This window comes from Cornus florida, unplaced genomic scaffold (genome assembly GCF_030987335.1).
Source record: "Cornus florida cultivar Cherokee Brave unplaced genomic scaffold, ASM3098733v1 CherokeeBrave_3.0.0_Hap2_Chr11, whole genome shotgun sequence".
In the NCBI taxonomy this organism is placed as follows: domain Eukaryota; kingdom Viridiplantae; phylum Streptophyta; class Magnoliopsida; order Cornales; family Cornaceae; genus Cornus; species Cornus florida.
The window spans coordinates 130,999,142-131,017,984 of NW_026775581.1; the positions used below are offsets into that span (position 1 = coordinate 130,999,142).

The 18,843-nt window shown below is 37.5% G+C and overlaps 1 protein-coding gene across 2 annotated transcripts; it reads right to left on the reverse strand.

The window, feature by feature from the left end:
* Positions 1-811: 811 nt before the first annotated feature.
* On the reverse strand, positions 812-18,602 carry LOC132282507 (uncharacterized). 2 transcript variants are annotated; one of them, XM_059784219.1, is made up of 14 exons: positions 18,447-18,602; positions 18,082-18,324; positions 17,930-17,981; positions 15,056-15,125; positions 14,846-14,962; positions 14,623-14,752; positions 14,352-14,385; positions 10,468-11,201; positions 10,188-10,236; positions 9,997-10,122; positions 9,185-9,289; positions 8,977-9,068; positions 8,587-8,740; positions 812-1,397 (listed from the first exon to the last, which is right to left on the reverse strand). In XM_059784219.1, exons 2-14 carry the CDS (start codon positions 18,249-18,251, stop codon positions 1,134-1,136), a joined length of 2,097 nt encoding a protein of 698 aa, XP_059640202.1. In that variant the 5' UTR covers positions 18,252-18,324; positions 18,447-18,602; the 3' UTR covers positions 812-1,133. The 2 variants fall into 2 exon arrangements, with proteins under 2 accessions (XP_059640202.1, XP_059640201.1); XM_059784218.1 differs by having other exon boundaries at positions 14,623-14,962.
* Positions 18,603-18,843: the final 241 nt, after the last annotated feature.

Sequence of the window (18,843 nt, forward strand, 5' to 3'; positions counted from 1 at the left end):
CTTGTAAAAAATTGACATATAAGTTATTTTTGTTAAATTTGATTTTTTTTTTTTTTTTATAAAGACAGGACATGTTGTAAAATAACTAGTAGAAAATTAACGAATAAGTTATTTTTGTTAAATTTGAATATATATTTTTTTATAAATATTTATGAAAAATAAAATATATATATTAAAAATAAAATATTCATCAATTTTTAACAAGTTATTTGACAAGCCCCACCCAATGAATTTGACTTCAATCTCGACTTAGACCTTTACCAAACACCAAAAAATAAAAATATTTAAAAAAATAATTTACCTAAAAAACGAAGAAGATATTTTACATGGTCACAAACAGAGGCTTAATGTGTAAGAAGCATCTGCATTAAGTGGTATGTTATTCCTAGAGTTATCATTAAAAACCAGAGCCTCCTATTTGAGCACTCAGTTTGGGCAGGCTGGGGTTGGCAAAAACACTTCTCGTGGTAATCAAGCCCAAGCCCATGGAAGAATAGATGGGTCTGTTGGTGAATTCTCATTTCTTGGCATAAAAGTTGAACCATAGTACACACTCTTGCCAAACACCACCTTGCATCATTTCACAAACATGTTAATCTTCAGCTAGCAAATAGCAGCGAATTCAAGGAAAGAAACATTAAAAGAGACAATTATCATTTATCTTAAATCATTGATTTACTATTACAACAATATTTTCATCTTCATAAAGTTATGGTAGAGTGGATAATGTGAGCATGAATAAATTCCTTACATTAGTAAGCCTATATATATATATATAAATGAATTGGTGGCAATACAAGAAACATAGATATAAACAAAATTAAGAGTACATCCACCCAGGCTCTTTATCAAAGGCTTTGTTAAGTGGTGGCAATGAACTATGTGAATAAATCACAATAATGAACTTCCTAATCATTTTGTAATTTCAATCCTTGAAAACTGACAAGTCTAGCCACAAAATATGATATGATTTAATGATGCCAATCAATTCTTTGAGCCTTTAACCCAAAATGCTTAAATTAACCTACTACAATGACTAAACTATTTTGACGACTCAGACTGACTAAAAGCATTTGATAACTGCTTCATACTTAACAAGTATTTACAATTTTTTGGACCGAACTAACCTCAAACTAGAACTCCAACTTGATCTGTGGGCTCTGGCTGACGCTGTGTTCTATACTCTTCGGGATATCAGTTAATACAATACTTCCGCCACTATAACCGTTAACAAGCAACTTCCCAATCTTTGACCTCCATTCTGAGCTGTCAATCTCATTCTTCCTGTCATGAACAACTCTGTCGCAGTAGTTAAGCATAGTTCCTAAGCCAGTATTTGGTACCCAGCCATATTCCGTTAACACCCGAGCTTCACCTTCAGTCAAGTCCTTTCCAACCTTAAATCATAGAGATACGCTAGGGTAAGACATGAAATTCAACAGCACATGCTCTGATAAAAAGCAATAATATGTGATAAAAAAATCAAGAGGAAGTGCATAAACTTCAGCAGCCATGAGTGAGACAAGTAAACCTTGCTCATAAGCTTCGACCAAATTCCATAAAAAAACCATTACTCCAAATCTAAACTTGCGATACGGCAGTGCTAGGAGGGATTGACTGCCCTCAAACTCACATTTGCAAGCTTACCAATCACAGCTAATAGCTTTTACCATTGCACCCAGCAATGGCTCCTTTAGCTTCAATTGAAATTATTGAACAAATTGATTGTAAAACAGGATATGCTGACCCAAATGCTGGTAAAAGGAATATCAAAACCAAACATACCCAAAACTTCCCAACCAAAACAAAAACCTTAATAATAATAATAAAAAGAAAAGGAAGAAGCTTTGCTAACAGAATTAGCATAACGCTCATAAACTCAGTAATACTAACAGAGTGCTCTATATCCAATGTAATATTAGTTCTGTTTCGCCGCAAGGCGGGCTGGCTAAATGTTGCCCTATATTTTCAGTCTTGTTCTGTATGTCTTGTAAGAGACCACGGGTATTAAAGAACATTGACATTATAGCATTCTATTAAAGGGTGCGTGTGACTTGGGTGTCTTTTGCCTATCCAAAGAATAATATAAATAAACAAATAAAATTGGAAGTCCTGCCAAAAACGTGCCATGGACAAAATATGATGCGGATAAAAAATAGCTTTTCTGATAAACTTATTTACCCAAAAAAAATTATACAGCTTTTCTGATTCGGATGGGTATCTAACTACACCCCATGCATTGCCAAGGTGACCTACTATATGACATCAAGTAGCCATGTGGCATTCTCTCATGCTGCTTTGAGATGTTTTAATTGAATCACTATCCAATGGATCACCATCCAAATCTCCAGCCAACATGAGAAACAGCTCAACAAGATACATGGTCCCCTCCAAATATGACGTGTTGGACCACCATGAAATTCCAAATGTGTGTCATGGTCCGCACACATCGTGCAAGCACCTCAAACTACAAAAAGTGGATATAGGAACAAGCATAACTGACACTGTGCACCTGCCCTCAAGGCTTAGACACCATATCATCCCCACCGACACATTTCAACCTCCCTCTACTTTCCTGCTCACCTCATTGCCGTACCACAGCCTACCAACAATAATCAAGCCATAAATCAGCTAATTGCACATCAAAGACACTCTGAGAAGAAGCTGAAAGCTAGTCCTCCAGCTATTCTTGCTTTCATGTACATATTCTTAAAACATTTCAATGGCTTTCATCAAAAGTTGTGAAGTTTTACAAAACAATATAAAACTTGAGCATTTTTTAAAATAATCAGCAGAACTCTCAAAACATATCGAGAAGATTAAAATGCAAACACAGTTTGAAATATTTGTCAGTGGTAACTTACTTACATTTTGATTTCATCATATTAAACATCGATTGAGATTAAGCATGAGAATATCCAATTTTTCTCATTTTGCTGTGGCCCTTTATATGTGTCGTACAGTATTGTATGAGTTATCACGTGTACAATTATATTACATTGTATATTAAGGTTTTCTGTATACTGTAGCGGCCTTCACCTACCCCTCGTTACCATATATAGAATTACCATGTATAGGGTTTACTTGTTCTCCACTCACCTACTCCCGTAACTTCTCCTATATAAACACCATTGTATTATTGTATTACTCACTCAATAACACATACGTTTTCATATATATTCTCTCTCTCTCTCTCTCTTTCAACATGGTATCAAGTGGAAACTAATCCCCTCTTAAAAAAAAAAAAAAAAAAAAAAAAAATTCAGTCTTACTCAAACTCTGATCTTGATTCCATCTCGGCTTTCTCTCAGCAATCTCTTCTTGGCGTTCTCTCCTCGGTGATCTCGATTCTCGTCTCGGCAATCTCTCTCGGATCCCTCCTAGGCTCTCTCCTCGGTAATTTCTCTTGGGTTCATCTCGGCTTGATCTTGGTTCTCTTATCTCGGCTCCCTCTCGCTACTATATCTCATTTGTTCGACAACTCTTGTTATGGATACTAAGGAATCTCATCTTCTTGGGTCAATCACCAGCACAAAACTAAAAGGCTCGAACTACCTTCAATGGTCTCAAGCCGTAGAGGTGTTCTTACGGGCTCGAGGAAAACTGTCCCATCTTAAATCAACCAAACCCACCAGTGATGAAAAGATTATTGAGGCTTGGGAGAAAGAAGATGCTCAGATTATGACTTGGTTATGGAACAGCTTGGCGCCTGAGATCTTTAACAACGTGTCATTCCTAGAATCTGCCAAAGATATCTGGAAAAATCTCAGGGACATGTATTCTTCAAAGAAGAATATTTCTCGTATTTATCCGTTATACTAGGATATTTTTAATCTCCAGTAGGGAGATTGTTCTGTTGAAGATTATTACTCAGAACTAAAGGGTGTGTGAGATGAATTGAATGTCTACCAACCATTGACTACAGACATAGAACAAAAAAACGGCACAGGGAGTTTCGGGTGACAAAATTTTTATCTGGACTTAAACCCGAACTTGCTCCGACCAGTTCGCAGATTTTGTCATACCCACAGCTAGTGAGACTTTTGCTCGAGTTCGAAGAGCATCTATTCACACCCCTGTGATTGAGAAAGGCAACCACTCTGCTGCTGTTGTTCCTACTGAGCGACATGATACTTTTCGTGGAGGACGAGGGAGCAGAGGTCTTTCCAACCCAGGCCGTGGTACTAGTGGCGGCAGAGGGGATCGCGGCAGCAAAAAGTATACTCATTGTGGCCGAAACAATCACTCTATTGACTTCTGTTGGGCTCTTCATGGCAAGCCAGCTTGGACTAATCAAGCTTCGGCTTTAGAGGAGACTACTCCCACTCTTGCGAATGAATAAAGCATTCTCTCCAAAGCCGAGTATGATTCTCCGGTAAAGCGTAAGTGTGCAAATCAAACCTCCACCACCACTACTATCGTTACTTCAGGTAATAATACATGCCTCCGTGCTTCATCTTCTGCACCTTGGATCATTGATTCAGGGGCATCCGATCACATGACAGGTAACCCATCTCTTCTTTTTGATACTTCTCATGTTTTCTCACAATTGGTTGTTACTATAGCGAATGGTGCCAAATAATCTGTACATGGAATTGGTACCTTCCACACTTCAGGTCTCACTTTTTCATTAGTTTTATAAATCCCTCAATTTTCATTCAATTTATTGTCAGTTCGCAAAATCATATCAATTTTAACTTGCTCAGTTACTTTTTCTCCTTCCCATTGTGTCTTTCAGGATCTCAAGACGAAGAAGACAATTGGTGGGGGGTTTGAGAAGGATGGTATTTACTACTTCCAGCTGCTCCGACAGCTCTACATTCCACCTCCTCTTCAGCTTACTAGTGGCATTGCCGCCTTGGACATCCCTCTTCAAATAGTCTTCGAGCCTTGGTCCCTTCCTAAGTTGATTTTTCTAAGTTTAATTGTACTACTTGCGAACTTAGTAAACATCGTCGGGCTACTTTTAAGTCTTGTTTTGATAATAAAAGTTTGAAACCTTTTGAGTTAGTACATTCGGATGTTTGGGGACCAGCTCGTACTACTAGTTTATTTGGTGCTCGTTATTTTGTGTCGTTTATTGATGATTATTCACGTTTAACTTGGGTTTATATTCTTAAAGATAGATCTCAAGTATTCTTTGTTTTTCAATCCTTTTATGCTGGAATTCAAAATCAGTTTGATGCAAAATTACTTGTTCTTAGAAATGACAATGCCTTTGAATATAAACTCAATATTTTTCAAAAGTTTCTTGAGTCGAGGGGCATTATCCATCAAACATCTTGTGTTGATACCCCTCAACAAAATGGAATTGCTGAATGAAATAATGGCCCACTCCTAGCTATTGCTCATGCCTTAATAATTCAAATACATGTTCCAAAACATTTTTGGACAGATGCTGTTCTGGTTGCTGCTTATCTTTTAAACTGCATGCCTTATAGGGTCCTTCAAGGAAAATCACCCTTCCAAATGATGTTTTCTGACAAAAACCCTTTTTTCCATTCCTCCAAAGGTGTTTAGGTGTGTTTGTTTTGTTCATTATCTAAGCCCAAGACGAGACAAACTTGATCCTCGTGCTCACAAATGTATTTTCTTAGGTTATTCTCGCACTCAAAAGGGATATAAATGTTACAATCCAACTCTTCGTAAACAATGTGTGTGCAGATGTAACTTTCTTTGAGCATGTTCCTTATTATTCCCAGGATGACAGTGGTTTGGAGGACTCTGTTCTTCAAAAGTTTGTTCTTCCAACTCCAGTTTTTTATTTTGACATCCCACCAGCTCTTCGTGTCTATGTTCGTCACCGGAAAAGAGTAGTTAATCATGTTCCAACGACTGAAGTAGTAAACCCAGCCTTGCCAGTTACTTCAATGCCTGAAGATTCTTCCATCTCTCCGGACTCTGATCTTGATCAACCTATTATTGTTCGGAAAGGTAAACGGTTTTGCACCAATTACCCTATCTCTAATTTTGTATCATATAATAAATTGTCCTCCTCCTTTAAAGCTTTTTCTTTGTCATTATCCTCTATTGCTCTTCCTAAGTCATACAGGGAGGTACTTTCTCATCCAGGGCGGAGGAAAGTTATGGAAGAAGAAATAAACACTTTAAAATTGAATCATACTTGGGACCTTGTTCCTAAGCTTGTTAATACTCAGGTTGTTGGTTGTCGTTGGGTTTTTACTGTTAAACAAAAGCCTAATGGTATTGTTGACCGTCTCAAAGCTCGACTTGTTGCTAAAAGGCTACACTCAGACTTATGGCCTTGATTCTCCTGTGGCCAAACTGAATTATGTTCATGTGATAATCTCTCTTGCAGCTAATCTGGACTGGCCACTTCATCAACTTGATGTTAGAAATGCCTTTCTGCACAGTGACCTTACTGAGACGGTCTATATGGCTCAACCACCTAGGTTTGAGTCTAAGGGGGAGTGTGTGTGTCATCTCAAAAAGTCTATCTATGGCCCTAAACAGTCCCCTCGTGTATGGTTTGATAAGTTAAGTAAAGCAGCGGTAGCTCATGGTATGACAAGAAGCCAGGCTGATTACTCTCTCTTTTTTAAGAAAACAAATCATGGTATTGTGATTCTTGTGGTGTATGTAGATGATATCTTTATCACCGGTAGTGACAAAGATAAGATAAAAGTTCTAATCCATCACTTGAGTTCTAGCTTCCTTACTAAGGATTTAGGAAAACTTCTGTATTTTCTAAGAATTGAGGTGGCTAGGTCGAAGCAAGACATTAGTCTTTCTCAGAGGAAGTATACTCTTGATCTCTTACAGGATACTGGATATCGTGGTTCGAAACCTGTAGCTACACCCATGGAAACTAATGTAAAACTTAGGGAGGATGATGGTGACCCACTTGATGATCCAAAGATGTATCGGAGACTTGTAGGTAAACTTATTTACCTCACAGTCACTCGTCCAGATATCTCCTATGCAGTCAGTGTTGTGAGTCAGTTCATGACCAGTCCTTGGGTACCTCATATGGAGGCAGTTGTACGCATCTTAAAGTATCTCAAGGGTGCTCCAGGACGTGGTCTACTTTATCAATCTTCTGGACATCTTCGGATTGAGGGATACACAGATGCAGATTGGGCCGGTTCTCCTTCTGATCGACGGTCCACCACGGGTTACTGCACCTTCATAGGAGGAAATCTAATAACTTGGAGGAGTAAGAAACACTCAGTTGTGGCTCATTCCAATGCTGAAGCAGAGTATCGTGCCATGGCACACACTTCTTGTGAACTTACTTGGTCGAAAACTCTTTCACAGGAACTTCGGATTTCAGTTCAGTACCCAATTCCTCTTCATTGTGACAATCAGGCAACTATTCATATTGCTAGCAATCCAGTCTACTATGAGAGGACTAAACACATTGAAGTAGATTGCCATTTCATTCGATCTAAAGTTGACTCGAATGAGATTGTTACACCTTTTGTTCCTTCTAGTAGACAGCTGGTAGATATCTTCACTAACGCTTCCCGAGAACTCTATTGATTCCATATGTAGCAAGCTAGGAGTTATCAACATTTACTCTCCATCTTGAGAGGGACTGTTGTACGGTATTGTATGAGTTGTCACACGTGTACAATTAGATTACATTGTATATTAGGGTATTCTGTATTCTGTAGCCACCTTCCCCTACCCCTCGTTACCATATATAGAATTACCGTGTATAGGGTTTACTTGTTCTCCACTCACCTACTTCCGTAGCTTCTCCTATATAAACACCATTGTATTATTGTATTACTCACTCAATAACATATACCTTTTCATATATTCTCTCTCTCTCTCTTTCAACAATGTGTATTGAGACCCCGCAAGTACAAATTCTTCTCCTTCCATCTCCCTCTAAAGTCTAATGTAAATGTTTTCACTGAAGAAAGTCTAAAAAAAAAAAAACAACCAACAGGCCTGTGGCCTAGCAGTATAAGGCTCCTACTTCCCAAAGGGAGGTTAGGAGTTCAAACTTCAGTGGAGGCAGTGTGTGTGGGTTTCCCAACTAGGAAAAATAAAAAATAAAAAAAAAATGAAAAAAAATAAATAACTGGAAGGCTATGCAATATTCATTTCAAGCTTTGGACTCCCCTAGAGAGACAGAAGACTATTTGCGTCGTCCTCCCTGCCACCATTATTGAGATAGACCAAAAATGGCAGGGTTTGTCATGTTTGTAAGTCTTTGTTCAGACAGATCTCTAATAGGGAATTTGATACTGATTTATAATTAGGGGTATATTTGGAATTAAACATGTATAAAAACTGTTATAAATAAAGAAAATGGACAATATTCTATGAAAGACTGATGGAACCAGTTACCAGACCAATTATATGATTTGGGTAATGATCAAACTTAGTGATAACAAAATTTCAGAGTGAAATAAAGAAACAACTGTGGCACATGTGATGCTCTGCCCATTTAAGGATTTCAGAGTGAAATCCTTAAATGCAGCAACAGATTAGGTCAACAAACACAATAACAACATAGAGAAATGAAACTTTGGGGTGAATAACATAAAAGTTTCAAAAAAACAATATCAGCAAACATGCAAAAAAAGAAGAAGCTATGTATCAAATCATTACCACTAGTGCTTTGTTCTCAATTAGGGTAACCCTGCCACAGTTAGTAAGCTTCATGGCAGTCACCAACCGCTTGACCTGCCAATCAATGGGCAAGGAATCCACTAGCTCAAAGAAGTATGTAGCATAGCCATATTCAGGACGTTCCAGCACTATTCTGCATTCAGGTGAAATGGAAGTATCTCTGTCATTCAGGTGAAATGGAAGTACCTCTGTCATTCAGAACAAGTAGATAAAAGGAGAGGAAAAGAGAGGAGAGAGAAAAAAAAAAAATAAAGAAAAAAAAAAAGAGGATTCTAAAGCATAACTTTTTTTTTTGGTAAGTTTTAAAGCATAACTTGTGTCACCAACAATACACCTGTTATAAACTTCCAAAAAAAAAAAATAATACACCTGTTATGTCTTTCAAAGACGAATATAAATGACTGGAGATCACGGCACCAACCCCATTCAACAGGCCATTTCCGAAACTGTAGATACCGTGCCTACAAGTTAAAAATAGTGATCAATGGATAGAGTAATGAAACGAGTGAATAAAAGCTTACAATCAATACAAAATCACTGGTCACCATATTTAACCACAATTAAGGAAAGTTCCTACCTGCTCCACAAGCGATATTAGACAAGCCAAGCAATAACTAGCCTTCTCACCCTTAACGCACCGTACGGGAGCAAACTTCAATAACGAGGGACGCTGGGAGCAAAGCTGTCCCCAATTAAAGAAAAAGTAATCTCAGAAATAATGTGGAGCAAAGGTTCAATTCACAGCATGCTTCAACGAATATTAGCAAAATGACTGAATAGAAGAAATGAGAATATACCAGGAAGTGAATAACATTTGCACATGGAAATCTATTGAAAGCACAATAAGTAATAATTGGTAGCAATCTATAAGGGTCGTTTACCAACATGGTCCCTGTCAATAGAGAATGCTGGGAGGGGTGATACTGGATAAAAACCAACATTTGGACAAAGTAGCTGCTCTCGAATTCAAACCACGTTTTCACTCTTGACAGCCCTAGCATTTACCAGTGCACCGAGCAATGGCCCTCCAAAAGGTAACAATACGTATAAATAGAAAAAATCCACTTTCCATTTCGCTAGTTTATTAAGAACCAAATATATACATATAAATGGATCCTGCTAACCTCCCAGCTTGACGGGGACATTTGCAAGCTTTCCATTTTGATTTGGATAACATTTTCCCCCTCAAACCTAAAACTTCTTGAATTTAACATGGTGAATTGTCATGTTGAAGTCCTACTTCAAATCCCCTCAAGAAGCCCTGATATACGAGACCACCTATAAACAAGACCCTATCTCGCTCTTTCACAAACACACAAATGTGGGGTGAAACACAAATACACATGGGGGCCATAAAACAGATACCATGATCACAGAACTGTTGCCAACCTTTGACATCACAGCTTCAAGCTCTGTGAAACTGCCTTCACTGAATGAATCTTCGAGGGAATCATCACTCTCCATTTCACCATAAAGCTTCATTTCGTTGATTGATACCCCTTTGTCAATCAAAACCTGCCAGTTGACATTCATGAATGACCCAATTCAAAAGGAAAACACAACAGAGACATCAATAGTACCTGCAGGAGTCCAGGAGCATCTTCCTCCAGTGCTGTTTCAACCGAATCGCTGCAACATATATATATATAAGAAACAGAAGAGACCCTCAGATTAACATAGGCAGGGAAAGAAATTTTCAAAATAATAAATAAATAAATAAGCATGAAAAAAAAATATACCAAGATACATACACGGATATATACATACATATATATATATACCTATTTGTACATCATAATATTTATATACACACACATTATGGATACACATTTATGTAGATTCAACATAAGCAAAAATTACGTGGCAGTTTTTCTCCTTTTCCGTGGATGAATGATTCTTAATGGTTTAGCAGGTTCAGATAAAATAGGGGAACTGTCTATGGCAGAGGGCACAATTTTCCTCGAGCATTTGAAGTTTTGGGAAATATCCAAATTAGGAACCTTTCTTGGTGACAGCAATTTCATTCGCTCTCGTAGCAACATATCGTCTAGTTCATCTCCATAAGATTCTTCAAGGGTTTCAAGTTCCTTCTTCACTGATACTATGTTTTCCAAGGGGAAGTTACTGACTGCATTCTTGTTCCGATTGTGCAAGTCACTGTTATCCAAGGGTTCAACCTTTACAGTAGCAAAACTTGTTAAAGTTGAACCAAGCATGCTATTGCGGTCACCAGACACAAAATCATGCCTACCACTTGATTCATATATGCTGGGAGCTTTCTTAGATGAGGAAACTCCGTCTTTTTCTTGAACTCCCATTAAGTTTTCAGATTTAATTGATTCAATCCCTTGGCAGGACCCCTTTAACGATGAACATTGAGGAGTTGTAGAAGACGATCCTGCAATAATACTATTTGATGAACCAGACTTCTGCTTCTTGCGAAAGTCAGAAACATTTCTTTCAGAAACAGCATGAGTATGAGTTCCACCGACTGAGGATTTTCCGTCACCAAAACGACTCTCTTTCTTACCTATCCCACCACAGCATTGAATCATATCTTCCACAACTGGGTTAGACAACCACGAAGAATCATCCTGTGTGACAAAAAGGTAATCAGCTACCTTAATAAAAAAGATAATAGCATCGACTAACCAATGTTCAAATAAAAACTTTATATTTCAGGGTGCACATTGCATACAACACAATAGAAGGCAAAGGAAACAAATTCAAACTACATTACATTATAAACCTCCAAGGAAGGGAAGAATACAGAAGACAAGTGGATGAAAGTCAAGAGATACGAGAGTTATCTCGCATGGCCTAATGTTGAGTAAGAGTCAAAAGTTTACCCAAGTTGTGCGTACCATTGTATAATCATGTGCTCAATAATGGCCGTATGCAACTAGAAGATTCTTGGCCAGAAACCATAGGAAAATGGTGAGAATAAAAGAGGGCTTAGAGTTTTAAATTGATATGGTTATTTCATCAATTCAGCAATATGTTGTATCTTGAGATTGGTAATACAGATCAAATGCTGGTAAAATGCAGAATACTTTCATAACAGAAAAAGTTAAATTAATAAAGAACTATCATGCACAAATTATCACAAAGATATAGATGATTTACTGTTTTTCTTCAAGAAACCACTTCATCTTTTTATGGATTGAATGACTAAGACTAAAAAAGAAACCCTTGTAATGAGAACTGTGAACACAAGGCTAAAATTTTCAACTAAAATCACACAATTTGATCTGCTGGATTCGAACCAGCAACTAAGTGGAATTCACTCTGGCTTCTGAACTTAGGTCAACTAGAGAGAAACCTCCATCTCCTTATGGTTACGAATTGCGCCAATAGGAAATGAGTTGGAAAATAATGATAATATGCCAACCCTATCCTTTATGATCTGTTTGACACGCTACATAGTCCCAAGGCATATATACATAAGATAATAACAAACAATTAGTTGTTGTCTACATTAACTCAACAGAAGAATTTCTACACCTTGCAAAGTAGAGACTATATGGCAAGGACAATCATGCACTAATGATTTAGTTTTGCATGAACTGTCTTTGCAATGATTTATACCAATTTACAGAAACTTCCATTTGAAGACATCATGGAAAGAAAAGCCTCAACTTGCCTACAAGCAGAACTCTTTCATCAAAATTCTTGGGCCAACTTCCATAGGCAAGACATAGTAACAATTAAAGGGATATAAATAAAACTAAACCCCATAACAGAGTAGGTTAATTTAACCCATTCTAACTTTTATCTAAAAGTAAGTGGAGACAGGTGATCAAGATGGTGACATAGGAAAAACTAACACTAATTGATGTAGGAGAGAGAGAAAGTAGAGAAGAAGAGGAGGAGAATGAAGAATAATCAAGGAGAGACACAAAGAACAAACGGATTTCACAGTGGAAGAAACTATTGCAATATTATCAGTAATCAAATATTAGAACATAAAGTGCAAAAATCCAATTACACCAAATGTATATTATTGGAAATCAAAATAAAAGATACCTACTCTATATTCAAATACTATTAACTACGAAAAATATCCCTAAAATATATCCCGCCTATGCCTGAAATAGCTGCATATAGCACACAGCGCATAGGAACAATCATGATCACCTGAGATGACGTTCAAGCTCCTAAATTTACCCATTCTACGTTTGGCCTAACCCTATGACAATTGGCTAGAAAAACCTAGGAGACAAATGTAATATAAGCCTTATAAGGAAAGAAGATAATTTTTATTTTTTTCATTTTCTTCTCATAGTGGAAAAATAACAGCAGTGAAAGAAAATATTTCGAAAGGGAAGAGATATCATACACAACAAGGTTTCTACATCTGAAAAATATGAAGTGACAACAACTGAAATAACAAAATGGACGACTTCTCGGAAACAAAACTTCTTTGAAAGAACAAAAGATACAATAAAATAACACACATATAAGATGCATATTGAAGAAAGATTTCCTCCAAAAGCAAAAAGTACAAGGAAAGCCCTAAGGCTCACTGAAACAACCAAGAAAGATAGACATGGATCCTCTCTAATGGTTTTTCTCTCCAAGCATTTCCATAGTTGTTAAAGGTGCGTCGAGGCTCTAAAAAAGCCCCAGGCTCATCTAGAGCGCCTCAACCTTGTACAAGCCAAGTGTAACAAGGGGAAGCTTGTCCCACATCGGATCTGGATAGGAGAGTGATTTGGTATATATGAGTTGGGTGTCAGCCCCACCTAATAGCTTAGGCTTTTGGGTCAAATCGCGAAGCACCCACCCGTTATAGTTGGTATCAAAGCCAAACCCAATCCTTCATCCGGTGTCACGCAAAGCGCCGGGCCCGGAAGGCGTCCGAGCAAGCCACCCGAGTAGGCAGGGTGACCTGACCGCAACGAGGGCGTTGCGAGTTCGGGTGGTGGAGAATGTAACAAGGGGGAGTTTGTCCCACATTAGATCCGGATGGGAGAGTGATTGAGCATATATGAGTTTGGTGTTAGCCCCATCTAATAGCTTAGGCTTTTGGCTCAAATCGCGAAGCACCCACTCGTTACACCAAGCCCCTTCAGTCAGGCTCACATAAAGCCCTCTGGCTCGCGCTGGTTTTAGTAGGTTCCAGCCTCAAAAAAAGCGTGCCTCTTAATTTTTAATAATTTATTCGTATCATCAGAATCAATGTTCTATATCAAACCATGATCATATTTAATGGATCATATTTTTCAATGTTATGAAAAATAGTTTATCCTTTCATCAGTAAAACTAATCATTGAACTACTAAATGTTTAATAAACGTTCAATTACTCAAAGTCAAAAGAAGAATAATTATTCCAGGCACTATGTTGTGGGGAATTAGGAAGTATGAAAACAAAGAACTTTCCACTATTCTGAGCCCCCAGTTGCAGTCTCACCAAAAGAATATGCCCCCTAATGCATAGTGATCTTTACTTCTTCATGACTTTGTTGCAATCCATCTTTCAAATGTGAAATTTGATTCATCATTAGAAAATTCTTATTATGCCTGGAATAAGATTTTAATTTCTTTAAAAACAAGCCAGTGGCCTAGCGGTACCAAGCCCTACTTCCCAAAGAGAGGTCTGAGGTTTGAGCCTCAGTGGAGGCATGTGTGTAGTACCAACTAAGAAAAAAATAATAATTTCTTTTTCACATGTTGCATCTTCTACGCTCATCGATTAATAGAAATTTATACTTTTACCAGAAAAATAAAGAAAACAAACTACCTCTAGAACTGCTCTTGTAAATTCCATCGATTTCCTACAAAGTAAAATAGAGAAATTAGGATTCGGTAATTTCTGCACACCACCAAAATTCAAAAGAACCTAGGAGGTCGTGAAAATCTTATATACCAAAAACGATTTAGAATAATCAATTAAATTATTGCTTTGAAGCTTCGGCTAAGAGAATCTAACAATTGATATAACAGACAGACACGTTTTTCAGACCAAGGGCCCAATTCAAAAGAACTATAAATCATCAAGGACGGAATAGCACCTTGACAGCAGCATCCTCTGGCGCTCTTTCAGAACAACATAATCAAGATCATCATTAAAATCATCAGAAATCTCAGGTTGTATCTTTTTTGCTTGCACATCAGCACCTGAATAGCCATTTACACCATTTCCTGATGAACTCAATGAGCTGTTATCAGCATACTCAATATTTACTTTGACAGGATACTTTGACAACATTGAACATTGAAGTAAAATGTTTGCACCAGTGTCAACTTTCTCCACTCCAACACTAGTACTGTTAACATCAGAACATATCAAACGATCTGAACAAATGCAGTCACCCACAAGCGTCCCTTGGCAACTGTATTCTCCCAGCACATCTGCACATTTTTCAAAGTAGAATGTAAACACAAATCTACTAATTTCACAGTATGAAACTTCCAAAAAAAAAAAACCTTATACAATAACTTTACCAGTATGAGTTTTTTCTAGTGAAAATCTTTCATTCCTCTGTTCCCTGGCAGAGCAAGAGGGATAGAAGCCCTGTATGGCATGCCCTTTAGATTAACAATGTTTAGAGAGAAAAGAAGAACATATCACATATAATAGATGAGTAATGGATGAAAGTACACTTCTGCTCATAAACATGTTTAAACTGCAGAGAAGACAGGAGCAGATCAAGAAGCTGAAGCATGTCGATAACCTCGACCATAAAGGCTAGTGTTAAAATTGTCAGTAATTTTTTAAAAAAAAGTAAATATAAATAATAATATTAAATATGAATATGATGAAAATAAAACTACATGAAGAGTAGCAGCTGTCAGTAACATGATCATTTCAAATATTAAACACCCAGTTCCAGTTAACGTAGTCCCAACTCTAGATTCTGCTATTATACTATCGACCATTAACAATATTCTCAAATATTAGTGATGCATGGTGATCTAAGAGGAAAAATTAAAAAGAAAAAGGAAAGAAAGAATCCAATTATAAAAAGCCATAAATCACATGTCAATACTGCTAAAAGTTTACACCGCATTACTCTTATAAAGAAACACAAGTATTTTATCAGCCTGATTATTGTGCAAATAGGATACGACAAACTGAAACACAAAAATAAAAACAGAACATCACATCATAATATGGCCTGCACAAGAGGAGGAGGGGGGGCGTTCACACACACAAATGAACAATTAAAATAAGAAAGAAAAAGATTTAAAACATGACACAAAAAATGTAGGACAACCTCCTCAAATATATATATATAATACTGAACCATTGTTCATGAAGACTGTACTATGGATCTGACCATGAATAAAATAAGACTGAGCGCATGACACAAAAAATCTATTCCACTTGGGACTGTACTATGTTAATATATTTACATAGTTTGTAATTGACTTTATTGAGCTAATTAGTTGCCATATTACACTTTTATTCTGTACATTCATTAGTGACTTGATCCGTTTATGGTCATGGAGGCCCAACTATGAGATTTCAACACTCCCCAATTTTTTCTCTCACAGTTAAAGAAGGTCAAGTAAATTTGTTGAACATTTAATGCCAATGGACAAAACAGAGGGGTGTGTGTCACATTCGATGTTATGGTGAGATAAATTAAGTTGCTTCTGTCATGTGTATGGTGGAGGGAAGCAGGAGAAAGATTTGTGACATGAAATATCATCTTTTAATCACTAACAATTTGAATAGACAAAGCATAGGAGATCCAAAAGAATTGAAACAAATGACCTGTAATTAATAGATGATCAAAATCATACAAGGACATAATTCTCTGTACCTCTGTACTGTCATGAGAAGGGTCTCTTGATAGCATTACTCAGTAAATAAAGCCCTTTACAAGTGTCTGGCCTAGGCAGTTATCCAAATTGGTTTTGGGATAAAATCCACAACTTTTCCAGTGCATCTCAACTGCCTGATGATTCCCTTCTAGAAATGAACAAGGTAGACAATGAATATCGAGGCATACAATGCAAGTTGGATTGCCCCTAAATCAATTCAAAGACTTTTGATTGAGCGATAGAATTCTCCCCACTCTTTTGTTAAGTTTGAGGGTCACTTGGATCATGCCAAAGATTGGGATTCATGGTCACAATACATTTTAAGCAGTGATCCAAATGGCAGATTTTGAGACATGCACGGGATCTTCCCATCTATATTTGTGTAAATTTGCGAAAGCACCCCAAGCTTTGTGATGTTAGCATGCCTCCTTGTCAACTTCTTCAGGTTTCCATCATTACACAATATTTTCTCCCCAGAGGTATAGCCAAAATGTGCTGTCAAGTGTGAAATTGCAAACTTACAGAAAAATAGGTAAAACTAATTACTGATGAATCGGAACTGTAGAAGGTCATGATTCTGAGAAAGTTAATATAGATTACTCGGGAGAGAGCTATAGATTCTTCTTCTTCTTACTGATGAATCGGAACTGTAGAAGGTCATGATTCTGAGAAAGTTAATATAGATTACTCGGGAGAGAGCTATAGGTGTAATATACACATTCCACTTAATTTGGATTTACCCATTGAATGGGCTCAAAGCACCCCGTGTCTATCTCCACAGTAATCTAGTTAAGACACACCGGATACCCCTAGTCTAAGGAGATAAACAAAGACAGCCAACCCCCCTTGAACCACCCCCACCCCCCAAGCGTAAATTGTGGAGAATTTTCGAAATGGAAAAGGGAACTTGACCTTTATCTGGGGGTAGAAGGCTCAAAAGCTCTACTACATCAACAATCTACACGAACTACCCGCCTGGAGTACAAGAAGAGCATGTTGCGTCTCTCAGGCGGCTTCCTTTCAGCCTCTTTAGATTATAGAGCAGGTAGGAGTTGTGGCTTAGCTTTGGGAAGTGATGGCTCGGGGGGCAAGATGGCAGAAAGAAACTTCCTCGTCCTTCCTTGTGGTCCTTTTGGTAACCAGCGATGCGAAGAGCATCCTACATCAAATCCCCAGCCTTACTCGTGAAATCTATCTGTTAAAAGCTTCACACCTTGGCTCTCACTCTATCAGAAATGGGCTCTCGGTGATCCACAGCATATATTACCATGTGTACCTAGCCTATACATGAGAAGCAAGACAAGTTACAAGTGACTCGCGACCACGTCTCTATTATCCATTAGCTTGCGCTACCAAGCCAAGAAATTCCAAGTGTTCAAGTGGAATTATGATCATTCCTACAAATATATGGTTGCCATATGCCATTGAGCAGCAAAAAAGGTGACATATGTAAAAACTCCAACACAGCATCACTTTCTGATAAAACCAAAATTATTTAACAAAGCAGAAAAAATGCCAGCACATAAAATGTAATTTAGGCAAAATTACCTGTGAATCACAGCTCTGATCTTCCTCGGTAACACCAATGTGAATTGGAGGTCTGCATGAAATCAGAAAACACGGCTTCTAACACTGAATCCATAATCTTATAATTCTATGTAACAATTGAACAATTAAATAGGAATGACAAGAAAACTCACGTCTCTGTTTCCAATTTAATGACTCCAAAATCAGAGAGTCGCTTACTCGCGAGTAGCAATTTTAATCGTTGTTTCAACGGAATGCCATCGAGTTCCTCCGACCAAAAACTATCTTGATTTTCATTCTCAGGTTTGATCAGTGTGTTATAAGAATCAGACAATTGAGCCATTTCTTGGAGCTTTCAGATCTGATTATAAACGTCCAATGACATGCCCTCTTTTACAGGAAAAAAAAGGTACGACCTATACAAAGAAATCAATCAAACTTTTTGATCTAGGGTTTTTATTGTAAAGTACATAAACATGTGTATTCAGTGTATAAACATATATAGAGAGAGATGGATAAATCGGGAAGAGTAGAGTACCTATTTTTGTGTCTAGTACGTGGATAGCGAGGTTGGCCACACTGTGCTGCTACCGCGATTTGGCGCGCAATGAGAATTGAAACGCTTTTATCATCTTCGGTTTGTAAGGGAACACGAATGAGAGAGAGAGAGAGAGAGAGGGGACGGTGAAAAAGAAAGAGGAGACTGATTTCGCGAGTCCAACTTGACCAAGAAATTACTCGTATTAAGTTGTGGTCCACCAATTAAAATTAAAAAATATATATTTATTTAAAAAAAAAATTTATACCCATGTGGCCTATATTTGAATTGGATTGCAAGCCGGATCTAGAATTATCTAAGAGCATTTTCAATGGACTTTCTAAAATTAGGTTTTTCGAATTTGTCAAATCATCATTTTTCAATAGCCACGTCAGTA

Coding starts and splice junctions, on each gene's coding strand:
- LOC132282507 (XM_059784218.1), bottom strand. CDS start 18,251: ATGGCTCAATTGTCTGATTCTTATAACACACTGATCAAACCTGAGAAT. Junction 15,126..17,929: donor ATCAGAGCTGTGATTCACAG/GTAATTTTGCCT, acceptor CATGCCATACAG/GGCTTCTATCCCTCTTGCTC. Junction 8,741..8,976: donor GTCTTTGAAAGACATAACAG/GTGTATTATTTT, acceptor ACCTGAATGCAG/AATAGTGCTGGAACGTCCTG.